This window comes from Elgaria multicarinata, chromosome 7, assembly GCF_023053635.1.
Source record: "Elgaria multicarinata webbii isolate HBS135686 ecotype San Diego chromosome 7, rElgMul1.1.pri, whole genome shotgun sequence".
NCBI classification, from domain to species: Eukaryota; Metazoa; Chordata; class Lepidosauria; order Squamata; family Anguidae; genus Elgaria; species Elgaria multicarinata.
The window spans coordinates 6,709,222-6,730,079 of NC_086177.1; the positions used below are offsets into that span (position 1 = coordinate 6,709,222).

At 39.4% G+C, this 20,858-nt stretch overlaps 1 protein-coding gene across 2 annotated transcripts in view; it reads right to left on the reverse strand.

Moving 5' to 3' along the window:
- Positions 1-20,858, reverse strand: part of RALGAPA2 (Ral GTPase activating protein catalytic subunit alpha 2) — a 212,842-nt gene that overhangs the window by 176,469 nt on the left and 15,515 nt on the right. For both annotated transcript variants that reach the window (XM_063130176.1, XM_063130175.1), the window contains exons 2-10: positions 20,098-20,208; positions 15,917-15,966; positions 11,479-11,536; positions 10,594-10,637; positions 6,945-7,122; positions 5,640-5,755; positions 4,871-5,009; positions 3,060-3,259; positions 537-761 (exon numbers count right to left, since the gene is read on the reverse strand). In XM_063130176.1, the coding sequence (XP_062986246.1) occupies positions 537-761; positions 3,060-3,259; positions 4,871-5,009; positions 5,640-5,755; positions 6,945-7,122; positions 10,594-10,637; positions 11,479-11,536; positions 15,917-15,966; positions 20,098-20,208 (1,121 nt within the window). The remainder of the gene's footprint in view (positions 1-536; positions 762-3,059; positions 3,260-4,870; positions 5,010-5,639; positions 5,756-6,944; positions 7,123-10,593; positions 10,638-11,478; positions 11,537-15,916; positions 15,967-20,097; positions 20,209-20,858) is intronic.

The window sequence follows — 20,858 nt, forward strand, 5'->3', positions numbered from 1 at the left end:
TTCTTTCTCACACTTTTCCAAAGCACCTGGGGCAGGTAACACAGATTTATTAAATCCTGACTTTAACTCTGTGATGTAGATTAGGAAGCAAGGCAGTGGCTTGTACAAGATCTCCCAGGGTTGAACGTCAGGGTTGAATGAAGATTTAAAGCAGGTATCTAAATACAAGCCACCATATTACCTACTACATATATATCCGCCTGGCGCCTACACTGTACTCCTTTCGTTGCCAGCTGAAGACCTTTTTATTCTCTCAGTATTTTAACACTTAATTTTAACTTAAATTAAAATTTTATTGTTCTAACTCTGTATTTTAATCTTATATTAATTTTGCTGCGTGGTTTTATCCTGGTTGTGCTTTTTATACTGTATTTTGTATTTGTGCTTTTAACTTGTTGATTGTTTTATTATGGTTTTAATTTTTGTGAACTGCCCAGAGAGCTTCGGCTATTGGGCAGTATAAAAATGTAATAAATAAATAAATAAATATATATATAAATCCAACAGCATACACATAGCTAATTACTCACACTAACCTGACGAAATACTTCATTGACAAAATTGACATAACCTCGTGTAGACAAAAGGGTTTGCTGCACAATTTCATACACTGCCCGGTGTTGCTCTTCAATGCTGCAAAAGCTGGAATCACTGAGCCTTCTCTCAGACAATACGCTATTGTTTGAATGGCTTTTCTCCTGATCTGATAGGGCACTGTTCTCTCCTTCAGGATTTTTATCTTGCACTGGACCACCCACAGTCTTAAGTAAAAAAAGGGGGATGAGAGAAAGAATTCAGACTATGATTTATAAACATACCATACACAAGAAAAATTAGACAGAATTCTAATTACTAGCAACTAAGACCATCAACCATAGACCAGAAGCTACTATCTTAAGAATTCAATCAAAATTTGAGGTAAGGAGCATGCTATTGATATACTTCAGATAAGTAAAATGTATTCTACTCTACTCTGCTTATTACTTTTGCTAGGGCCTATAGAAATAAAGGGACAGGGAAGTGAGTAGAATCAAAATAAGCCAATAATTACTTTTAATAGTTTCTCGATCTACCTCAGAATACAGTACCACAGAGGCCACAACCTTTTTAACTATCAAGGGCAGCACTGCACTTGACTTGGTATGCAAGCTCACACCATGGTACTTTAGAAACTTCTATGGAAAGGGAAAGTTTTCCTTCCTCTGACCTTCATACCAATATTTACGATGAACTCTTTGGAGGATTGGACAAAGGACAGCACTGTACTGCAAAATCTTCTCCTAGCAACACTTTTTTTGGGGTTACTGAGAACAGGAATTGTCTCTTGGCAGCAGTGTGTGTGTGTGTGTGTGTGTGTGTGTATTCAATTCAATTACAGATTAAAAGCAGACCTTATGTTTTTGAAGCTTGCCTTAAATGTATACATACATGCAAATGAAATGCTGGATTAACTCCCAGTCTTGCACCTGCACTTCTGATTCTTGCTGTTGGCCTTTAAAGAAATATATAGGCTGTGGACCTTCCCTAGGCAGGTACAGCAACTACATGCAAAAAGGTATCTGTAGGACAAAGGCCTGTTTCCCCCCACCTCCTCTTAGTGCAATGTTGTATCTTGTTCAGTGGCTCCCAGTTATTTTCAGGGCTCAATTCAAAGTGCTAGTTTTGACCTATAACTTGGTGCTGCAGTATCTGAAGTGCAGCCTCTTCCCATATGTGATTAGCAGTGCTCTGAGCTGATCATTGGAGGTCCTGCTCTAAGAGCCTCCATATATTAAGATTCGGTGTGTGGCTACTCATGTGTGGTTAGAAACATGAAGGATTTTGTGGGTGGGTAAGAGGACTGGAGAAAACAGAATTTTTTGGAAGAAAACCATTTCTCCCCAAACTTCTAAAAATAGATTTTAGAATTTTTTTGCAACCCTTTTCCTAGTTTTCTTCTATGCCTTCACATCTCTAGTGGTGGTCCACCAATATAGTTAACCTGTCACATTCCTTGTTGATCTTTCGGTGCCATGCAATCCCCTTTTATTCTTCCAAGTATTTTAACTTACTAACTGTTTATTATTGCCCAGTTGTATTTCGCATTTTATATCATATGCACTGAAGATGTTTTACCTCTGTAATTATTTCAGGGTTGTTGTTGTTGTTGTTATTATTATCCTTTTGTAAACCACCCAGAGAGCTTCGACTATGGGGAGTTATATAAATGAAATAAATAAATAAATAAAGATTTTACTGCCTGCTGTTTTAGGCTCTGTTTTGAAGATCTGTAATTGTGTTTTTGCTGCTGCATTTTATTGTCACTGTATTTTTGGAGGTATTGATTTTATTGGTCTTACTGTTTTGATTTTTATTGAGTATGTTACTGAGAGCCTAAGATACTGAACAACACGTGTGTTTAATAAAAGCAAAAATAAAAGAAATCAGCAGTCACCATCACACAAACAGTTTAAAAATCTATAACAAACTGTTCTGGAAGTATATTTGAGCACAGCTAGCAACAAGGAGTCCAGTGCTGCCATTCCAAGTTATGAGCAAGTCTTCAAAAGTCACAAATTGTCAATGTATGTGCACAACTGTGCCAGCTTTAAATGTATGATTTTTAACCTGCCAATTATCACAAGGGTGACAATTCCATTACTAAACAAATGTTCCTTAAAACACATACTCTACTTAAAACAAAGAATCTTGTGGCATCTTAGATCATAACAAATTTATTTATTTATTGTATTTATATACCGCCCCATAACCGAAGCTGTGTGGGTGGTTCACATAAGATAAAACGTTTAAATGCAGCACACAGTGTCCATGAAAGCTTATACCAGAATAAATGTGTTTGACTTTAAGGTGTTTTTGCTGCAACAGATTAACATGGCTACTTCTCTGGATATTCTACTTAATTAAGTATCAAAATGCTCAATGTTTTAATGAAATGCAGCTTCAAAAGCCCATGCAAAAATCATTTTGCATGGGCTTTTTTACTTAATGTGGCTTGAACTGCAAAACTTTCATTAACAATATCTTTAGAAATGCTAACACAATTATAATTTATGACATACTTGAATGATTCGGGGCAAAACTTCCCCTCCATTTTTAGAATTCTGTATTGCTGTAAAGTACTTCTTTTCCAGAAAAAAGTTTACAAGCCATTTAATAAAGGCAACACGAGCAGTCATGTACGGTATTTTTGTGCTATAAATGTTTTCATTGTTATGAGTTGCACTGACATACACTGGTTTGGGTCGCAGGCCAGGGAGGTCTGTAAAACACAAAACAGGAAATTTAATTTTCAAAACTTTGACCTTATGAACAAAAGTTCATGTTGCAACCTTTCCACTCAGTGGAAACAAACAAGTCAGCTTAATACATATGAACATAAACGAACATTTGTCTTCCCATGATGAAAGGTACAGAAAGAATGACTGAAGCTTAAAAAGTTATTCAGTGGACATCGTAAGAGTAAAAGGTTCACAATGTGCACATGAATTGCAAATTCATGACTCTCCATCCTACAAAAGCCTTCAAAATGTCTAGCATTTGACTCCTACAACTTGATTATAGAAAAGACATAGGATTATTTTTATTTATTTTATTTATTTAAGGATTTTTATGCCGCCATTCAGCCAAAAAAGGCTCTCATGGCGGCTTACAAAAGTATTTCTTGACAGTCCCTGCCCACAGGCTTACAATCTAAAAGACATGACACAAAAGGAAAGGGGATTGGGAGGGAGGAGGAGGAGGGGGGAAAGGAAAGCAAATTCAGGCACTACAATCTTAGTTGGAAAGTTCAGCAGTTACAGGTGACAGCAGGAGGGAGGGGTGCTCTCAGCTGGAGCTGGACCCAGGCCCGATGGAGAGGTGCCTGGCTGCTGCTTCCTCCCTCACTGGTGGCCTCTCCAGAGACAGTTGACAGCAGGAGGGAGGGGGCTCTCAGCTGGAGCTGGACCCAGGCACGGTGGAGAGGTGCCTGGCTGCTGCTTCCTCCCTCACTGGTGGCCTCTCCAGAGACAGTTGACAGCAGGAGGGAGGGGGCTCTCAGCTGGAGCTGGACCCAGGCACGGTGGAGAGGTGCCTGGCTGCTGCTTCCTCCCTCACTGGTGGCCTCTGGAGAGACAGTTGGTAGCAGGAGGGAGGGGGCTCTCAGCTGGAGCTGGACCCAGGCACGGTGGAGAGGTGCCTGGCTGCTGCTTCCTCCCTCACTGGTGGCCTCTGTGGATCCTTTTTTTGCTTTAGCCTTTACTTCACCATTGACAATATTATAAGAGATAGAGGTTTAAGAGATAGAGGTTGCAATTCTCTCCCACACTAGAGGCCTTCAAGAGGCAGCTGGACAACCATCTGTCAGGGATGCTTTAGGGTGGATTCCTGCATTGAGCAGGGGGTTGGACTCGATGGCCTTGTAGGCCCCTTCCAACTCTGCTATTCTATGATTCTAAGCATGTTTATCAGGGAGTAAGTGCCACTGAAGTTAATAGGACTTGCTTCTAAGTACGCATGCACAGGATAAGGCTATAAGACCCTAAACATAGTTTTTGTTTAAAATCATGTAATGCTTACAGAAATCCTGCAAGATCGGTCAGTATTATATCATCCCTATATTGCAGATAGGAGGCCAAGGCTAAGACACAGTGGCATGTCTCAGGCCACTGATGAGCTGCTACTCCCATGGTTCTCTGGATCAAGGTGAACATATTTAGAATCAGAGTTTTAAACCAAAGGTAAGTAACTTACAGCTTGGCAAGAAGAAAAAATGTTCACACTCATACAAAGAGGGCTATTTAAACCCTGATAATGAAAGAAAAGAGTGGTATAGAGAAGCTACTTATCTTGAATATGTTTTGAAACAATTTAAAATAAAGTGGCTACTTACCAAGCACAGGTTTGTAGAGGTTGGTTAATTTTGCAAAAGAGGGAAATAAATGAGGAAGGTAATACTTTCGGAACAAGGCAAAGAGAAACTTAAACCCAATATCACGGTGGTCCTTATTCTTCCATTCCAAGCTTGCAGCCTTTACCAGAGTGAAGAAAAATATGTCACATTAATACACAGAATATTGAAAAATGAGTTTAATGAAAAGGTTTACATGTGCATTTAAAGAAAAATCCCAACCCATCTCAATCATACCTGATCTTTACACCTCAAAATGGTCAACCGTTTAAAAACCACACACACACACATGCACACATACACACACACACACACACACACACACACACAAACCAGAACAAATATTAAAAAGAAAGTACTCCTTTTCTGATGAACCTCTAGAGTATATTAAGGAAAACTCCTCTCTCTCTGTTACTTTGATATTCAAACTCTATGTAGTTAAGAACATCATGATGGAAAAAAGGAGAGAAAGCTGTTGTCTGAAACATGTAGGACCTATTTATGGGTTTGACCTATAAAACACACATAATAATGGAAATCAATCAAGATGCTACATACTGATGAACACCCCAAGCTGCAAGTTATACAAGTGTACCATTTATAACTTATGATACATCTGTTTGAGTTCTTTGGTATCTGTGCCCAAGTACAAAAAGCAGTCACTACTTTCTTTAGATACTTTGTGGGCATGTAAATGCATGAACAAACTAACTCATGCTAATGAAAACAGATTTACAACACATATCCTCACCTGGATTACCATATATTTTAACACTATCTGAAGGAAGTAACAAGTTGGATCCTCTGCAGTCTTTTCACCAGAAGCCTGTGGTAAAAGTGGAGTTATTTCCTCGGGATAAATCTTTGCTAAAATAGACAATAAAGAGAAATTTTCAAAGGTTTAAAACATTGTAGCATTAAACACCTGAAACTCTTAATTGTTTAAATAAAACAATCCATCATGCAAGAGTCATTTGTCAACCAGTGCAATGTTAAATTATGTTGAAATCAAGATTCCTGGACTGCACACATTTCATTCTTCTAAAATGTGTGTGTCGTGTACACTCATATACGGCATATTATCTACAAAAATTTAGTTAATCTGTTAGCACAAAAATGTGAAGGATTGGTTGCTGGTCATCTGTCAGGTAAGTGCATGGGGAAAGGGCAACTTCTCCAAGTGACAGGAAAACTACGTCATCTAATTCATATAGTTTCAGATAACAAGAGACAAAAGACAGGATCTGGTTCCCACAGCCAGCAGTAGTTTTGGCCACTGTAGTATCAACTGACCTTGGCCAGCTCCAAATTAGCTGAGACTCAGTCAAGGTGTGCAGAGCTCAGCAACAGTCAAAGGCTTTCTGAAGCCTTATAAAGACAAGATACAAAAACTCAAGATCGGCACTTGAATGGACAGGAAGCCTAGCGAGGGAGATTTCCTGTAGATCACAGCAACCCCACCTCCCCAACCCTCAAGTCTATGTTGGTACTGCACCACATATCCAGAAGGCACAGCTGGGAGACACTAACCCCACCCAATTCCCTCAGTAATGAACACTAGATTGGGCCTTTCGTCTATAATTAAATTGCAAATTTTGGACTGACCTGTCATTCAGCAGCAGCAACTACAGCACCAGACCCAAGGGCAAGCTGGTAAGACAACCAGTAATGACCCAGTTGGGGGAAGAACCAGAAGCAGGGATAGGTGTAAAGTCTCTAACCCCCTTCTCAACTGGCCTTATGAAAACGTGCATTCTTAAAAACTGCAGATAGCAAGCGCTGTTTTATTAGAAGCATTCCTTCTCTTGTGTGTGAGAGAAGGGGGAATGCTTCCTCTCTATTATAGTACTTGCAATAACATTTGTGTATAATTTAAAAACAAAGAAATCATATGTAAAGTAATTATGATTTAATCTATTAATTAATTGACTAAAATTAATATGATTACTTGACTAAGATTTCTTTAATAAACCAAGTGACAGATCAACTAAAAACATATCAAGTTATTTTCCTCATCTAGAAACTTGAAAGAAATCTGAAGTCTTTAAGAACTGACCATATGGAAGACTGCAAGGAGGGATAATGAGTGTATCCAGTGTACACGGACCACTTGAGGACATCACTGCAGGGAAACCAGGCACAAGGCAAGCAAAAATTAACAGTTGCTCTTCAGCACAATTTGTCTGGAGAGCTTGCAGCCAGAGAAGAAATAATCGGATTCCTTCACATCGTATCTAAAATGGAGACAGATTTTAGAAAGCAATATAAAAACAAAAATATAGCAACAAGATTGAGAAATAAAAAATGCTGTAATTTCTTAATAAATTGTTTTATCTTAATTGCCTTAAATGAAAGCCCATCAGAGCCTTAAACCAGATATGGTGGCCCCCATGCAATACTCTTCCCTTTCAAAATATCACTGCTTGAATGGTCAAATCTATACATGCTCATGCCCTGTTAGAGACATCATCACATTCCTTATAGTTAAAATACTGTAATTCAGTGTGGAAGATCCCAAAACCATGACTTGGAAGATCAGGAACTTGTGCTCACATGGTAGTTCCTCCACCTCTTCTCTCCCGTGGGATTTCCTTCTCTGTTTCCAACAACTATAACTGTCTTGTCTGAATCACAAACCACGGTCTGAAAATTTACTTCGTTCCATAATTTAGAGGTTAGAACTAATCACACTTTGCTTGATTTAGACATCAAACTAAAGTTATCACAACTCAGGCATATCTACGCCGGAGAGCAGAATGAGCACTTAGCATATGCCTGATGCTCCAAATCATATTTCAGATGGAGGATCATCAAATGAGCCTATGAAAACTTATGACATTTATATTTTATAGATTAGAAGGGTTTGATGGCTCTTCTATGCAAAGATCAGCCCATGCTCTACTGACCCACAACCTAAGCTGCAAAACAAGATTGATTAATTGAATTAATCCTTTGAGTACTTCTGGGTAATTTGCAGGCACTCTGGAGGAAACGCTGATTTGTGATTCTCCAGTTTTCACTGTATCCACTGTGGTAGATAGTGCCCAGGTTTGCACAAGGTTTCCCCTGTTGCTCATGTGCCTGGCATTTGCTTAATTACCTGTGCCACACTGTGGGTTACCATGGCATCTGAACCCAGCATACGACATGGTAAGGGGTGCCTTCAAACCCACCCTACAACACTTACTACAAGCTATGGATTGTGGGGTGGTTTAAGAAGTGTAATGACTAGGGCAAACCAAGTGCAAAAATCTATACATTAAATACACAGTCCTTGGCACAATACTGTCCAGCTCTCAAAGTTGCGGGGTGTGGGAGAGGTAGACTGTCAATCAAACGGTGGGATAAAAATACTTTAAATAATTCAACTCTTATTTTGAATTCTTGATTCACACATCCCTTTGTACAGGTGCTGCTACCAATCAGCCCTTTGAATTCAACACCATACTACTCAGAATTGCTGGTCTGCCTGCAACAAGACACAGATCACAGCTGATAACTGTCCCAAATATACTGAAGTTCAATTACTTACTTTCCCAAGCAGGATAAGAAAAGACAAGCTTTATTACAAATATACATTTTACAAGAGTTCCCCCCCATTTAAAGAAGTTTGTCACCAATATTTTTAATTAGATATAGGATTTGGCATTAAATTAGTACTGCCATATTTGCTAAGATGTCAGTTTCTGACAGTTTCTACATCTTTTAGATGTACTTGATGGACATAACTATAGGCAATAGATTAGCGATACCTGGAGGGGGAAATTAAACCTTTCTGCAGTAAAGTTTTCTGGAGTGCTTTGAAGCGAACAGCAAACTGTTTGTACAAGTATCTAGTGTGAGATAGAAAGAGGAGGTCTTTGTGACTGCTGCACAACTAGCTTTGTTACAGCTACTGTAGGACACCTTTTTTCCTCTACCTCAAGCACACATTATTCAAAGGACATCTGCTGACCTTTGGGCGTCTTGAAAGAGAGGAAGTTATAAGCAAGAGAAATCCTTCAACCAAATAATAAAAACAACTCAGCAGAAATACAAAGTGTAAGGAACAGAACACCTCAATGCTCAAATAATGGAAGAAAGGAGAAATAGACAAGGTTTCCATCCCAGAAGATGAAGAAAGGAGAAGCATGTCGTCATAGGCTTATTGAACTCAGGGCTCAAGACTATTTATTTCTAAGCCTGTGCTTGTGTAACAAGCGACAATACTATTATTGCTACTTCTCAGATTCCCTGGAATTTTTAAATCTTGATTTACTGTTATCTTTGTTGCTAGATCCTGCTTAGGCTTGAGCCCTGTGCCAATCGTGCCACAGCTGACCATACCAAAACTGCTTACAGCACAATTGCTTCATCTTAGACTTTATTATATCAAAGCTATCCACACCACTGATTATCAGATTTTTAAAAATGAAGTTGTCCTGTCTAAACTTCTGAGGTATATTCATACATGTTTACTTCAGTACAAAGACTGTATTTCAATGTGCTGTCACTACCCCTACTTAAGGGGAAATATATCAGTTTTTACAATACGTGAGAGCAGCCAGTTTAATGTAGGTTTTCATGCCACACTACTGAAGCCTGAAAGGTTCTTTGGTAGGAGAGACTCACAGCATTAAAGGACGAGAAAGGACTACAACTCAAAAGCTTAGAGCCAATCTCTTGATTCCCCAAGTGGACACAGAAAAACAAAAGGTATTTTTAATTTTTATTTTATATTAAATATACATATACATGTCCACTGCCTACATAGTACATTGACTAGCAGCAGTAATCTAGGGTTTTACATTTCCCTCCTACTTGTAGGTGCTGGGAATTTATCTTAGAACCTTTTGCATGCATCTATGCGTTCTACCACTGAGCACATCTGATCCACAAAAAAAATTTGTGAGGAAAAATCGTCCATATCATAGAATAGTAGAGTTGGAAGGGGCCTATAAGGCCATTGAGTCCAACTCCCTGTTCAATGCAAGAATCCACCTTAAAGCATACCTGACAGATGGTTATCCAGCAGCAGCAGCAGCTACATTCAGGGTGCATTGTTGGGACAAATTACTCATTGTCTGCTACAACAGGCACAATAGTTCAAAGTCATTCTAATTTACTTTCAGGCTATGGAAATCTGATGATTCTCAAGTATTACAGGTAGCCACAAATCCGCTTTAGAAGTATTCCTAGAAATGTTTTAATTACACTTGTTAATTGCAATTAGGATACAGGAATTTTCTGTAGCTATGGAAAGAAAATTGAATATTGTGCTTGTGGTGCTGAAAACTCTGGCACCGACTGGCTGAACTCGTGTGATAGCTAGGAAAGTTCAGATCCTCAGGGAACACATATAGTTTGCAGCCCAGCTTCTGTGAGGGATGGGAAAGTTGTCAGTGTGGCAGAATTAATAAAAAAAATTCACATTAGGTGTCGGAAGACTGGGAAGAGACCCCCAAATTCAAGTACTATTGCCCATAAAGGAAGGTAGGGAGCCATGAGGGCCATAAGAGCTTCACTGAGGAATATTGCCAGTTGTGGTGACTGAAAGGATGTAATAAAGACTAATCAGCAGAGATAGGACTGAATTTCATGTCGTGGGACTTAATTTTATATGTTGGCTTGAACTAAACGGTGAATTCCTTGGCTGCAGACTTCTAGGGGGAGGAAATCCACATGTATTTAGAGAACTATTGGCTTTAAAACAAGAGATAAAATACCTTAAGACAGTTCCCAGTGTGCAAAAGTTTCTTCAAAACTGACCCTGAAATAAAGAAAAATATACTAGGAAATTTCCAAACATGTTAAGGTGGCTTCTGTCAATAAGTATGTTTATTATGGCTGTTACAATCCAAACCAACTTACTCAAAGGCAAGCACTTAAGAAATGCTTACAATATAGCATAGTTCCCCAAAACAGCACATGAAGCCATAAACCTGTTTCTGGGTTGTATAGTTTCAGACTGCATATTGGGGTTCATCTGAGGAGTCAGGTGAGGTAGAGGAACTGTTGTTCCATGTTTGGGGAGCAGTAATGGACTGGATGAGGGTCATTGGATAAGGGTCACACTCATCCAATATCAAATCCTAGATGCCAGCTGCTTTACCAGCTTATACAATGTGGACTAGTTTCAGCCATGACATTGTCTTAAGCTGGAAACTCACCACTTTATAGACACTTGAGAGTCCTTTGAAATCCCTAAGGCATAAACACAACACTGTTGTGTAATGCTCCTGTTTCTTGTATATATATATACATCCAATGTAATTATCCGATATTTTCTAAAACCACCATGCTTGCACTAAACTGGATTATTTATTCAAGACAGCTTAAACTCTAATAAAATGTTGCTAGTAGCCATTCTATAATTGAACTAAGCTAAATTATGATGCATTTATATCCCACCAAATGTTTTAATACTATCTCATAGATTTAGCAATACTGATTAAGGGTGGGGATGGGGAGAGAGTACAATCAATCTCTGCTGAAATCAACTGGAGGTTTTGCATTGACTTACTTAGAAGGCGAAGGAACACACCCTACTTAGTAATAAAATACAATTAAAAACAAAACAAAACGAAAGCCAAACACTCAAGTACACTTACCTATGCTATGAAAATGCCAACGATAGAAGATCCTTTCTGGTAGTAGTTGTAATATTCTCTGGAGGAACCAAGGTAATTCTTGTTTTTATATCGTATCAACAGAAAATAACTTTTCAATGTCTAGCATACATCATCCTAATCATGTTTAGACAGAACAATGTACAACAACCCCCCCGCATAGGACTTTTTTTCTGTCTAATGACGGCCTTTCAGTGGAAAGATGGTGTGTGATGAACACTGTCAAATAATTTCTTTCATTGTTAAGCTTTCTGTTGTCCTGAACAATATCTCTTTATTAGACAAAATGTTCTAGATCAAATAGGAGATTAGCCTGTGTTTGTGCCTTACAAAAGTATCAAGTCCTGAAGTACTTAGACGAAGGCAACGGCATAAAAATACATAAATCTACTGAAAGATTGTTCAAACTTCAACACACGATCTAAATTTGTTTACCTCCGCAGAGGTTAAGAAATTATTTATGAACAGTAATTGCATCATTTTACTTCTATACAGTTTGGACCCTGCTTTCTTTAGATACAAGCATCTTCCCCCCAGCCCATTAAAAACTCTTGCATTGATTAACCTGCATGGTAAATCCATACAGTTAAGTTACAACAATGGCATATTTTCCCCTAAAGACTTGTCAAAGTCTACGGTTTGAAGTATATGTTACTAGATATTTACTACACTACTATAGTAGTGTAGTAAATATCTAGTTGGGGCCCAGGACACACTTCACATACAGTTGTCAAAACTGTTATAAAGCACTTTAAAACAGTAGTGTAAGATCCGGACTACATTTCACTTTACTTCTAGATTGCTAGACTTCCTGAAGCCTTCAAGATGGAGGCATGCTAGACCCTAAAACAGGTATGTGGGGGAGGGGGAGGGGGAAGACGTTGCAAAGGGAAAACCAAGCCAAATCAAGCGTTTCACTGAAGTCTGCTTTCTACTAAATTTAGTATTATCCACCACCCTGATAAAGCAAAACACCACTTTATACCTCGAATATGTTATCAGGTTTTGCGTTTAGGTATTGAAGAAAAAATATGTTTTGTCATTTCTTAGAGGTTGAACTCCCCATCCCTAGTTGTATTCCTGGGATAAAAGGGCAGATATTTGATACCTAGTCAACCATACAACATTAACACATACACACAGCCTTGAAAGTGAAAAGATTCCCAGAGTTAATGGTCTTGGGAATTCTAAAGTCAGAATGCAGTTTATAACATGCAAGTTGCAAGAAATCACATTGTGACATCCGTACCAGATGGAAGGACTCCATTTGATTTCCCACAACTTCTACCAGTGAGAAACATATATAGGCCTTAACCAATTTTATCTAACAAAAGCAAAAGATTTTTTCCAGCCTAAATACAGACTACAGTTAACTCCAAACAGCTACTAACATTTTGTTTAGATTTTCAAAGAGAACACATATAAAATAACTTGAGAAACCCCGTAGTGCAGAATATTCCCTTTTTATGCTTTACTACATTTATATGGAAATCCATTAGCACACTTGAAATATAAATTAGGTATTACGTCTACCAGCACATCAGGGGATCTATCAGTTCTTTTATCCCCAGCCCTTTTCCCTCCAGACTACTGCATGACTAAGAATAATTTGAAGCCAAAATTTTGACTTCTAGGCCGCTCTATTTTTTTTAATAAGCAGATGTGTTTAAAAAGCTATTTTACACACTTTTTGCTCACAAATTAAACTTGAACATATAATTTCTTGCCTGACTGTATTGCTTTTAGTTTACAGATAATCTAGAAGCATCTCAATATCTTATGGTAACAATCTCTGTTGCTGTCCCCTCTGTCTGTATTCAGCATTATACACAACCATCACCAACCTTGGTTAAAAATGAACGTAGATATACTCTTAAACTTGGATTGAGCACCCATTTTAATCAGGGTACTGGGGTGGGTGGGAAGTACAACATATTTTGTTGCGAGCAGCAAATGGCTTCCCCATTCCACCCATGTTATTATTATTATTATTATTATTATTTATTTATATAGCACCATCAATGTACATGGTGCTGTACAGATAACACAGTAAATAACAAGACCCTGCCGCATAGGCTTACAATCTAATAAGTTGTAGTAAACAATAAAGAGGGAAGGAGAATGCAAACAGGCACAGGGAAGTGATAGCTAGGAAAGTTCAGATCCTCAGGGAACACATATAGTTTGCAAATGTGCATAGTCCCCAAGGCCAGCCAAGTTATTCCACCACATGAGGCAGAAATCCCATAAGCACCCCTTCCCATCCTTGCCAGTAAAAATGCAATATGAACAAAATAATTAAGAATGTGCTGCCCTTTCGTGATACCCCAAACCTGCTGCCCGAGGTGGCTGCCTCATTCTGTCTAATAGTGGGGGGTGGGGAACCTTTGGATGGCCATCTTAAATCATTGAGCTTGTTCATGTGGGAGCAGGTGATTCTTCAGATACCCAGGTCCCAAGAGCTGCACACGGATTAAGGTTAAAATCAGGACTTTTGAAGGCAATAAAACTATTCTAGAATTGGAATCCAGCCCGCCCGTCCCCCATCACAGTAGATACTATAAGCATCCAAGAACAATACATTTGGCAGTGAGGTGCACTATCCTACGCAAACATCAGGGTTATGTACATGGAGACATTGAGATTGAAATTTGGTAGGCTTTAAGAGCTGTGTTGTCCTCAGCTGCGTGGCTGAGGACAACCTGAGCCACCAGATAATATGTGTGGAACACTGGATGACAAGCAGGGAATGAGGGCACTGTAAACCCATCCACTTCCTGATGCCATCTGCACTTTCTTCCTTGAGGGAATCCCTTGTTCTTCAGTGATATTCCTCCCCTCTTCCTTCCCGGGCTAGGGCCATTTGTTCTCTTGAAGTAGCTGTGACTAAAGGGTAGGGTGTGGGTTGTGGCCTTGGGACAAGCATTTTTAATGCAAAGGAAAGCATTCTTCATCTCTGCTTAAGAGACCCAATGCTTAAACTGTATTAATATCAGATGTTATCCACACAGCAGCAAGTGCTCCAAAAAGTACAATAATTAGGCAAATCCGTTTTCTAATGTGTTTACTGATCTGGATTGTAGTAAAATTCTGACTCCAGGTGCCAAGCATTAATAATCCTAATTAACTGTTTAATTAGACCAGAACATGGAGAAAGCCTTTATTCCTACTAACACAGGATGAAATAAGTTAAACAACGTAATCTCCTATGGTTTGCAAATACAAGTGTTTAATCCAGATGACATTTACACTGTTTCCCCGTCATCTATTTGCTCTGCAGGGTCCCTCAGTCTGATTTATAACAGCTCATTACCAATGGAGCGTAACTGCCCCTCCATTGGCAAAATGGCACTTACACCACCTGAGAACACTCAGTACACCCACAGAAAGCTCCATAGGTGTAGATGCCCCAAAGGTGATGTAGGCCAAAACAGGCCATGTCAGGGTGGAGGTGTCACAAGTCGTCCACAGGATCCTAAACTCCCTCATTCCCCTGGCAATCCCGGCAACCAAACCTAAACTATACCAGCTCTGGAGCAGGTGTAATTAATTTCCTCCCATTTACTTCAGTTGGCGGGAGGAGGATGACAAACTTCACCCTGAAAGAAAAAAAAATCTGCCCCCACAACATCTGCCCTAGTTGCAACGAGCTATGAAGTAAGGCATTTCTCTATATCTAGAACCACTCAGGCATCACAGAATCCTTGGAGGCAGATAAGGTAAGAAAAAGTATTTCATTTAATTTTTATTCACAATATTTGTATACCACATTTTAAACAACTGTCAAAACAGTTTATATAACAAGAGAAGCAATTAAAACATAGTAAAATATTAAAATAAATGTGAAAACCTAATACTAAAAGCAATAGTCATTAAAAAGTAAAGTCAGAAATAGATTTGGAAATGAACACAAAGCTGGGATGGGTCCAGGCTGTGGATGTGCACCCCTGCACATGCATCTCTGCAGATGGTTTATGTCTGGGTGGGACTCTCTGTGCTATCCCACCCTGTTAAGTAATACAAATGGAGAGGTGATGGGAAAGGCTCATTCTGGGTCAGGACAGCCACAGGCTGCTTCTAAGCCCACCTCACACTCCCAATAACATTTATTTTATTTATTTATTTATTACATTTTCATACTGCCCAACAGCCGAAGCACCCTGGGCAGTTCACAAAAACTGGAGGTATATTCACTGAAGGTATGACAGGGCCAAACATTTTATAAATTGTTCACTTACAAATTGAATATGGGAGAGAGCGGCCCCACCCATTGCTATGTAGAAAGGTAGGAAATATTCATAAATCAATTTCATTTTACTATTTGTGGGGAAAGATTTTTTTGCTAGAAATATAATCTGTTTATCGTTATTACCATGAAAGAACTACATTGTTGAACAAATATTGAAATACGATAACTTACTTCAAAAAGAAAGAGAATGGAGTCCAGCTCCTCCCTTTGAGATTTATTCCCTGAGGAGAGAAAGGAATGGTTCCTGTCATTGTGAATAAAGACAATATCTCTCTCTGATAGTAAAATCCCATAGGACTATCAGCTTTCAAGTTAAGTGCAATCATAAATAAGCCTATACACACGAACCCATAGTAGGCATATCTACTATGCAAGAATTTGGTATGAAGGAACATTATTGTACTGTCACAGAACAGTTATGAAGAAGGGGTCCAGCATGCAGGAGGAAAAAGAACGTTGACAGAGGGCCAGTTCACACGTAATGAGACGCCATTGTGGGTGAATTTCCCCGCAGGGCTTCTTGCCACAGCAGTGGCTGCCATTTTGAATATTTAAGCTATAGTGGGTGCAGACTGTAGCTTGTAGCTTGTCTGAAGAAGCGATGGGAAAACATGGGAGAGTTATGAGTTGAAGATGGCAACGAGGGATAGGGCCTTTTCGGTGGTGGCCCCCAGATTATGGAACGCTCTCCCTAACGAGGCTCGCCTGGCGCCAACGCTGCTATCTTTCCGGCACCAGTTTAAGACTTTCCTCTTTGCCCAGGCATATGGCAACACATCTTAATCACCCACATGTTTAGTTTTTTTAAACAGTTTTTAATGCTTTATGTGTGCATGTTCTGTGTTTTAAAATTTTAAATTTTGTATACTTGTTTTTATCTCAATTTTAGAATTTCTGTAAACCACCCAGAGAGCTCTGGCTATGGGGGCGGTATAACAGTGTAATAAATAAATAAATAAATAAAATCTGGAAAACCACGCACCCCATAAAATTCTGTGCATGAGGCAGGGCGATTGCTACATAAAGCCTTATCTGGAAGCAACCCTTGCATCCCACACTAGATCCGGGGCACCAATCTGGATTATATCTATGGTAAGCTCCTCCCTAATTAGTTTCATGACCCACAGTTCCAAGGCAGAGTCATTTATTGGGGCTTTCCAGATATAACTCTAAACCATAGTTTAGCTATTCATGCAAGAGTTACAGTGAACTTTGGCCTTGCACACTCCTTCCCTCCTCTTTCACACATCAGAAGAAGAGATCAGAAGCATCTGCTTCCCATTTTAAACTAACTGGAGTTCTCTCTTACATCTTAATTTTGTGAACAATAGTTTAACCTCTAGTTAGTTCTAACAAACCAGGATCATTAGCTGTCGATCTTGCCTTCTTTGAACTAACTATAAATTAACAAGAATTTCCCAAGTTTGGATGTCACAGGCAATTCTGGTCAGTTCGGAATGAGAAAGTGGGATGCTTCTGATCTCCTCCTGGTGCACGGGAGAGATGGGAAAGAAAATGTGCACAAGCCTGAAGTCCACCTTGGATTTGTAGATAATGCTGGAATATAGGCCTTAGCTAGACCAGGCTTTATCACGGGGCAAACCCCGGGATCGTCCCTGTGCGTCCAGATGAAACACAGGGGATCCTGGGATCAGGGAGGGATCATCCCTTCCTTGCCCCGGTATAGAGCCCTCCCCTTTGGGCCCGCTTTTTCCGCAGTCTTGGACTGAGCCCGAGACCGTGGAATGTGTGGCCCGTTTCTGTGGTTTGACCCGGCTCCGCATGATTACTTGCGTGGAGCCAGGAGCTGCGCCCATCGGGTTTAGAGTGGGGGAAGAGGGGAAGTAGTTAATTTTTTTAATAAAACTTAGCTTAAGCGCACAAGTATTTGTGCGCTCCGTCTCCTTTAAAAATAATTTTAAAAATGGCGGGCATGACGCCTCTCTTCCTGAGGTCGTCACGCCTCACGTGTAAATGGAGGAGGGCTCTCGCATTAAACACAACGCGAGATCTTCCCTCCTCTGTCCTGGATTAAACAGTAGGTCTAGCTAAGGCCATAGTTCAATGTTTCATCCAGACCATCTACATCTGGAAAAGTTGACTCTCTGTCATGATTTCAATATATATTTACCCAGTCAATGCAAGTACAGTTGAGATCAACCATTACAAGAGCATTTTCTGTTTGGGCTGCCTCCCTGATTTTTCCCCATTTTAAGATCACCCTCAGTGTTTTGGCTGGAGGGTGACGGAGGGCAACAATAAGTTGTCAGTGCAAAAATACTCTTCTCACTTGGTATTCTATAGTGACTCTAGAGTTTATTCCTTTCAGTTTTTCTAACTCATTGGAATCTTTAACATACAGAGCAAAATCCTTAACCTACAGCACACCCTTTCATATTTTACTTATGAAATGTACAGTACTGTGTCAAAGTCAGTCTACTCTGAAAAATGCAAAAAAATTTAAGTACTGTTCATGAGATACAGACAACTTTTTGGGTCTTCCACTGCGTTTTCTGTCTTCACCTTGCCCAGTTTCTTCAAATTTCTTTGTGACAACTTGAACACCACATCTTGAAAATCCACAAAGGCTGGCTATAGTTCACTGAGAATTGCCTTGCTGATGCAAAACTATTTTATGTCTGTCAAACTGTGTTAGCTTAGCCACTTCCAAATGTCTCCACGAGGCACCCCAGACATTCTGTATTCTCCCTTATGAGCTGCATGTGCCCTGAGATCTTCAGGGCCCTTCTATTGGTCCCACCACCATCACACACATGTTTCAATTGAATAATAATAATAATAATAATAATAATAATAATAATAATGGATTTGTTAAATTCCACCACTAGCTCACCTGGTTCAGCTAGTTCATTAAGTTGAATCAGGTGCACTGGTGGTAGAATTTAACAAATATAGTACATGGAATGAAACTGTCCATGGCATGGCCAGGGTGCCTGGAGGAGAGGTCTGGGAAACAAACCTGTGTTCTTCTAGCCATTTCACAAGATATCAATAACTCTTTGGGAAACACAAGGAATTCTTGTTACTTTGTAATTGTATTAATGTTTATTTGTATTTATTCCAATGTTATATAGTGGGTTTTCTGAGCAAATAAACATTTAATACCCAGATACATAACTTTGAACATAATTGTCTTGGGTGACCCTAAGACTTTTGCACAGTACTGTATACGCTGAGGTAGAAGTATCCTATTGATTTGCTCTTCTCCGCCCATTTTAATGATGTTCTCACTTAGCACCAAGCACACCAGCTCCCATATCTTGGCTGGATGCTCACTGACGTGTTCTGTGCTAGCCCCATTTAAATGACCTGCAACATTTATGCTTGTTCCCTATCTTCTATCAGTCTACACCAAGGATTTTTTTTAAAAAAGTTACTCTACAACTTTCTTGATGTTAAACACCAGAAATATTGTTCTATTATGGTTTAGGTGGAATGCTCCTTTTTTTGTATAGGCCTAGCTTTCAGCACACCCTTTTCTAACTCCACCCTTCTGACACCACCTAATCCAAACATTGTTCTGTTCCCTTTTCACAAAAAGCTACAATGTAAAAAAAAAGTGTTTAAGGGCTGAAGCCCTGTTTTCTCCTAATCTTAAACAGGGCTACATATTACCATAAATACCCCCACATTAAAACAAACAAACGTCCCCAAGCTAGACACATACATAATTTAAACCATTTGCCAAGAGTCTCAGTTAGCCCTTTTTGAGGGCTAACTGAAGAAAGAGGGGGGAAAGGCAAAACATGCCTGTTTTGAAATATGCTGAGAAGATGATTTTGAACATAGAAAGAATATATATACAACAGTATAAGTTAACTGAAAACTAACACAAAAAAACCCAACTAAGAATGCTTTCCTTATGGTCCAGCTCTCGCAGCCATAGGTTACTACGGGGAATACCATTGCTTTAACTATGCGGACCTTTGTTGTCAGTGTGGTGTCTCTGCTCTTAACTATTTTATCAAGATTTGTCATTGCTCTCCTCGGACTGCAAGAAGATCAAACCAGTCCATACTCCAGGAAATAAAACCAGACTGCTTACTTGAGGGAATGGTATTAAAGGCAAAACTGAAGTACTTTGGCCACATAATGAGAAGACAGGATACCCTGGAGAAGAGGCTGATGCTAGGGAAAGTGGAAGGCAAAAGGAAGAGGGGCCGACCAAGGGCAAGATGGATGGATGATATTCTGGAGGTGACGGACTTGACCTTGGGGGAGCTAGGGGTGGCGACAGCCGATAGAAAGCTCTGGCGTGGGCTGGTCCATGAAGTCACGAAGAGTCGGAAGCGACTGAACGAATAAACAACAACAAAAACAAGAATGCTTACCTTTTTGTTTCAAGTTATTTTCCAGTATTATGAAATTTTCATAGAAGATAAAATAAATTTGAGAATAATTAATCTCAAAAAACTGTTTAAGTTCACTTCCATCCACAGCATCTGTAAATGTTTTTTAAAAAGAAAAAAGAGAGTTAAAAGGTGAGCATTAAAATACAAAGTTAGCATTGAAATATCTACAAGGGTGGGCAACTTGTGGCCCTCTAGAATGATGCTGCTGAAATGCAATTCCCATCACCCCTAGCCAGCACAGCTGATGAATGAAAGGAGTTGCAGTTCAACAACATCTGGAGGACCACAAGTTGCCCACCCCTGCTCTACAATAAAATAAAGTAGCAGGAAGAGAATACTAGAAATAGAAACAGTAGAAATAGAAATAATGGCTATACAGCTACATGGTAAAGTCATACATAAGGTGGTAAAGTTCAGAGTGCTTGGAATTTTAAGAGGATCGTCGTGACCATTCTGTTAGAGACGAGACCTCTTTTCAAGCTTTTTAGTCAAATAATTTTAACCTAAAAAATTTCTAAGAAATAATTCCAGATCCTATTATTTATGTCTTACCCACCAGCCTATCATTGAAAAACTAGAAAATGGACCCAGCTTCTCACACGTTGGGAAGAGTCCTTAGTTTGATACAACAAAGCCTTACATACCTGTCAGAGTTGGAGACATTGTGTCTGCCCAGTCTGAATGAAGCTATGCTTACTGGGACCCAAATTTCAGTTTTTGTTTACTAACTGCTATTGATT